Source organism: Abramis brama (assembly GCF_963993115.1).
Source record: "Abramis brama genome assembly, chromosome: 19".
Lineage (NCBI taxonomy): Eukaryota > Metazoa > Chordata > Actinopteri > Cypriniformes > Leuciscidae > Abramis > Abramis brama.
Window position 1 is genome coordinate 24,165,038 of NC_139981.1, and position 4,978 is coordinate 24,170,015.

A 4,978-nucleotide genomic window follows, 5' to 3' on the forward strand; every position below is an offset into this window, starting at 1 on the left:
CATTGCATAATTTTCCATCACTTGTTATATTTTCTATTGTATTTTCCACAGTAATGAAGGAAGTACTCTACTGTATATTTTCCTGTCAAACATTATTTTTGATGCACAGTTTCAGCACACATCATCATTCTTTATACGATCTGTTCTGACTTGCACGGTACTGAAGTTGCAAACACGAGAAAACTAAAGCATCCCCATTACAATGTTAAAAACGTAACAGCTTTGAATTAAGCAAAAAATATTAACCCATTTCAGTGGATAACTAGATTTAGACGATAAAATATAATTTATTTTACCCTGGAAGGCTACAACGTTTTGCCTTATTAAACAGTTTCACCGCAAATTTAGCCCATTATATGTAACGAGGGAGAGGTAGAGAGAGAGGGAGAGAGAGAGAGAGGGTGCGTGCATGTGTGTGTGTGTGTGTAAAGGAGGAGACTCTCAGTGATGTGATTTAGTCGTGGATCAATTCGTGGATAAACTCATTTCATCTTAGACCAACCATCACAACACTAACTTTATCACCACTCTATAATTTCATATGAATCACTCAGACACGCCGCAAGCGCTGGAAACTTTAACAGTGATTGATGCTCAACAGGTAAATTGTGTCTGACCACTTCAAAGTGATTCTGCATTGATTTCGAGGCTTGCAAATATATCAAAAATGGATCTCCTAGCGGCTGTGAATGATTTCATCCAGCTTTCGTCGCGGAGTGCCTTACTATCTCTGCTGGTGTGTTTAACGCTCATGTTCTGGCGGCGACCCGGTCGGAGTCAGTTACCGGGTCCGTTCCCATGGCCGGTCATCGGTAACGCCGCTCAGCTCGGTAACTGTCCTCACTTTTTCTTCACCCGAATGGCCCAGAAATACGGCGACGTGTTTCAGATCAAACTTGGCAGCCGAGACGTGGTGGTTCTGAACGGAGACGCGATTAAAGTGGCGCTTATAAAAAAAGCTGTCGATTTTGCCGGCAGACCCGACTTCGCTTCGTTCCGGTTCGTGTCCGGTGGGAAAAGTTTGGCGTTCGGTAACTACAGCCAGCGGTGGAAACTGCGTCGAAAGATCGCCCAAAGCACCGTGAGAAATTTCTCCACAGCCAACATCCAAACCAAACAAACTTTTGAGAAGCACATCGTGTGCGAGATAGGAGAGCTCATCCGTTTGTTTCTGACTAAAACACGCGAGCAGCAATTCTTCGAACCGCATCGGTATTTGGTGGTGTCTGTGGCGAACACCATGAGCGCCGTGTGCTTCGGGAACCGGTACTCACTTGATGATGCGGAGTTCCAGCAGGTGGTGGGCAGAAATGATCAGTTTACCAAGACAGTCGGAGCTGGAAGCATCGTGGATGTGATGCCCTGGCTGCAGTACTTCCCAAACCCAATCAAAACTCTCTTTAACCAGTTTAAAGCACTCAACGTGGAGTTTTACGAGTTTATTCATTCCAAAGTGGTGGAGCACCGCAAGACTATTTCATTGAGCCTTGTCCGTGACATGACTGACGCGTTTATCGTAGCTATGGATAAAGGGATGTCAGGGGGGCCGAGGGTCTTTCTGGATGAGGAGTTCGTGCCATCTACCATGTCAGATATTTTTGGAGCCGGTCAAGACACTCTATCTACAGCTCTACAGTGGATCATTCTGTTACTAGTCAGGTAAATGCTTTAAATACATTATTTTTTAAATCACATACAACTACTTTTGTGGGAATACAAAAGAAGAAATATTGCTGGACGTTCAATCTGCTCAGTGGACAATGATTTATACCGTGAAGCTCCAAAAAGGAAAAAAGCAACATGATTTATTCAATATACTCTGCTTGACACTATCAATCAATAATCACATTCATTGCATGAAAAAGAGCCGCTGCAATGAATCTCCTTATGTTGCTAAAAAAAAAAAAAAAAAAACTTTTTTGAAAAAAAAAACAAAAAACAGTTTGAAACTAACATTAGTACATTATAACAGCATTGCTATTTATTTATTTAGCTGAACTATGCAGCACTTTAAAAGGATAGTTCACCAAAAGTTATACATTTGCAATCATTTACTCACCCTCATGTTGTTCCAAACCTGTATTAGTTTCTTTCTTCTGTTGAACACAAATGAAGATATTTTGAAGAATTTTGGTAACCAGACAGTTGATGGAAGTAAGTAGCCATTGACTTCCATATTATGTTTTTTTTTTCCTACTATGGAAGTCAATGGCTACCATCAACTCTTTGGTTACCAACATTCTTTAAAATATCTTCTTTTGTGTTCAACAGAAGAAAGAAACTCATACAGGTTCAGAACAACGTGAAGGTGTGTAAGTGACGACAACATTTTTATTACTGGGTGAACTCTAGCTTTGCAGTACGACAACTTACAGATTTACAAGAGTCCACAAGAGACAGACGGATCACAGTTTTTGTGTGTTATGTAACTCTTCCGTGCAGGTACTGGCAGCAAATAATGAGGGCAGGTTACAGAAACACAACATGAAATCTGACCCACTAACACTTTTAAACATGTAGGCCACTCTGTGAAACTCAACACAATGACTGCTTCATGCAGGATACTAGTACAGATGAGACTTTAGGCTTATTTTATAAACAGATATGGGATACAAATTACATTTCACGAGTTCACACTTACATACAATTAGAGGGAGTAAAGTTTAATGCATATTTGGCGTGCTGTCCGGTGGGGGGGCTCTGAGCTCGGAGTTCGGCCCGAACCCAGAGTACTCCCCCCGTATTTAAATGGTTAGGAACAGAAGTGTGGAGAAGGGGTGGTGGAGGGATGCTGCTAAACTGTCAATGAATTGAGGTGAGACTGCTGAATATATATATATATATATATATATATATATATATACACACACCTCTTATCGTTGATTGCTGAGTGCTCTCCACTCGTGTTAATTATAATACCTGTGCTCCTCCCGAACTTTGTTAATAAAACATCATTTAAATCCTCAATGAAACAGCTATTCTGCTTTGCAATACAAGTGTTTTCAATGTCGACATTCATAAATTCTCCATAATAAATAATAAATCCATAATGTCCATAATAAATTCTTGGTGACTGGGTGAACTCAAGCAGCAGAAAGTTGAAAATGCTGAAAGAGGTCTTCACTTATATTACAGGTATCCAGAAGTCCAGAAACGTCTTCAGGAGGATGTAGACAGAGTGGTGGATCGCAGTCGCCTTCCAACCATTGCAGACCAGCCTCATCTTCCATACTTCACAGCCTTCATCTACGAAGTCATGCGATTCACCTCGTTCATCCCCGTAACGATCCCCCACAGCACGACCGCGGATACGTCCATCAATGGTTATGGCATCCCCAAAGATACCATAGTTTTCATCAACCAATGGTCTTTGAACCATGACCCGACCAAATGGAATCAACCTGAGGTATTCAACCCACAGCGATTCCTGGACGAGGATGGAGCGCTCAACAAAGACTTAACCACCAACGTGCTGATCTTCTCTGCGGGGAAGCGCAGATGCATTGGAGAAGACCTGTCCAAGATACAGCTCTTCCTCTTCACTTCCTTGCTGCTACATCAGTGTAGCTTTACAGCAGAAAGTATCCCCAGCATGGACTGTGAGTATGGGCTCACGATTAAGCCCAAAGCCTTTAAAGTGTCTGTCACACTCCGTGACAGCACAGAACTCCTGGACAGCATGGTAGAAATGTCTCAGACTCCTACAGAACAGAGACAAAGACCTCAAGTTTGAAGTGAAATCAAAGCACACAACTTAAATACTCTGGCAAATGAAGGTTGGATAAGAAAACAAACACTGAAGAATATCTCATATCTGCATGTGTGAAATATAAATATAAATATATTTAAAGACTTCATATACTCAGGCAAAACATTTTCCTGCTCAGAACGAGCTACAGGAATAAAAACACTCTTGCATTACTGTAACTACACAATGCACTGATTTATAATATACTCTGCAAGAGCAGCAAAGCAAAAGCTACATAACAGGACATTACATGGTGGCTTGCTTTATTCATACAAATGAAAGCTTCCATGTTTGATTTCTGAGAGTTTTGAGACATTTACATGCATAGCATTATTTAGTCGAGAGATTTGTATATTACTAATTCTAGTTCTCCTAGTCTGTATATAGCATGCAGACATACAATTGCTTTGATCTATTTATGTTGACTTTAACAATGTTCTGTTAATATTTTACATGACTGCATTGAGCTCAAAGTACTTTTTCCTTGTTTAGTTGTTGTCCTTTAGCTCAAACTAGCCCTGTGCTGCTTTGTAAACGTCACTGTATAATGTTCATAAAATGATAAATTTGTACAGTATACTCTTACAGCACTTTATTGTTCCTCTTAATCCCTGTGCATCTTGATACTATTTCCTGATTCTCACTACAGCATTGTTGAGGTGGATGCCTTGTTATTACTGACTTCTTACCATTAATCTATATAATTACCAAATAAACATAGGTGGGTTTAACGCAGTCCACTTCCATTGTGTTCACCGCAGCCTCCTCCTTCCTCTACATTTTGTGTCCCTTGGGTCCCTTCTAGTTAGGGGAATCCAGAAGGGGAATTTCAGGGTTTGTTAACTAACTGTATAGTGTGTGTTGTGACTAATTTGTTCTCGCTTCTAACTGCAGTGCTGCAATGTAATTTTGAATTGTAATAGCGATGTTTGATTTGCGGTAATATCTTTTTGTACTGTAAATACCATTTGATGTTAATAGGCTGTTGAACTGTGTTATGTCTACTATATATTTTTGTGCAAAACATTAATATGTAAGTTTATTACTGAACTGCTAATATTTAGTTCCCAGGCCGTATGATACCAACATGAAATATTATATTTTTCTACTTCATTTAAGCTCTGTCATTTGAAATTCTAAACTGCATACAGTTTACAGTTTTGTGATTAAATGTAGTGCATACATATAATATATGAATGTGTAAATAAATGTGTAAATCAAAATATCATT

The 4,978-nt window shown here is 39.7% G+C and overlaps 1 protein-coding gene across 1 annotated transcript; it reads left to right on the plus strand.

Moving 5' to 3' along the window:
* The first annotated feature begins 479 nt into the window (after positions 1-479).
* Positions 480-4,978, plus strand: cyp1b1 (cytochrome P450, family 1, subfamily B, polypeptide 1). Its single transcript, XM_084092922.1, has 2 exons — positions 480-1,659; positions 3,136-4,978. Exons 1-2 carry the CDS (start codon positions 668-670, stop codon positions 3,731-3,733), a joined length of 1,590 nt encoding a protein of 529 aa, XP_083949048.1. The 5' UTR covers positions 480-667; the 3' UTR covers positions 3,734-4,978.

Excerpts from the sequence above, each read along its gene's own strand:
- cyp1b1 (XM_084092922.1), top strand. The coding sequence starts at position 668 with ATGGATCTCCTAGCGGCTGTGAATGATTTCATCCAGCTTTCGTCGCGG. Across the intron at positions 1,660-3,135 it reads ATCATTCTGTTACTAGTCAG|GTATCCAGAAGTCCAGAAAC; the intron begins GTAAATGCTTTA and ends CTTATATTACAG.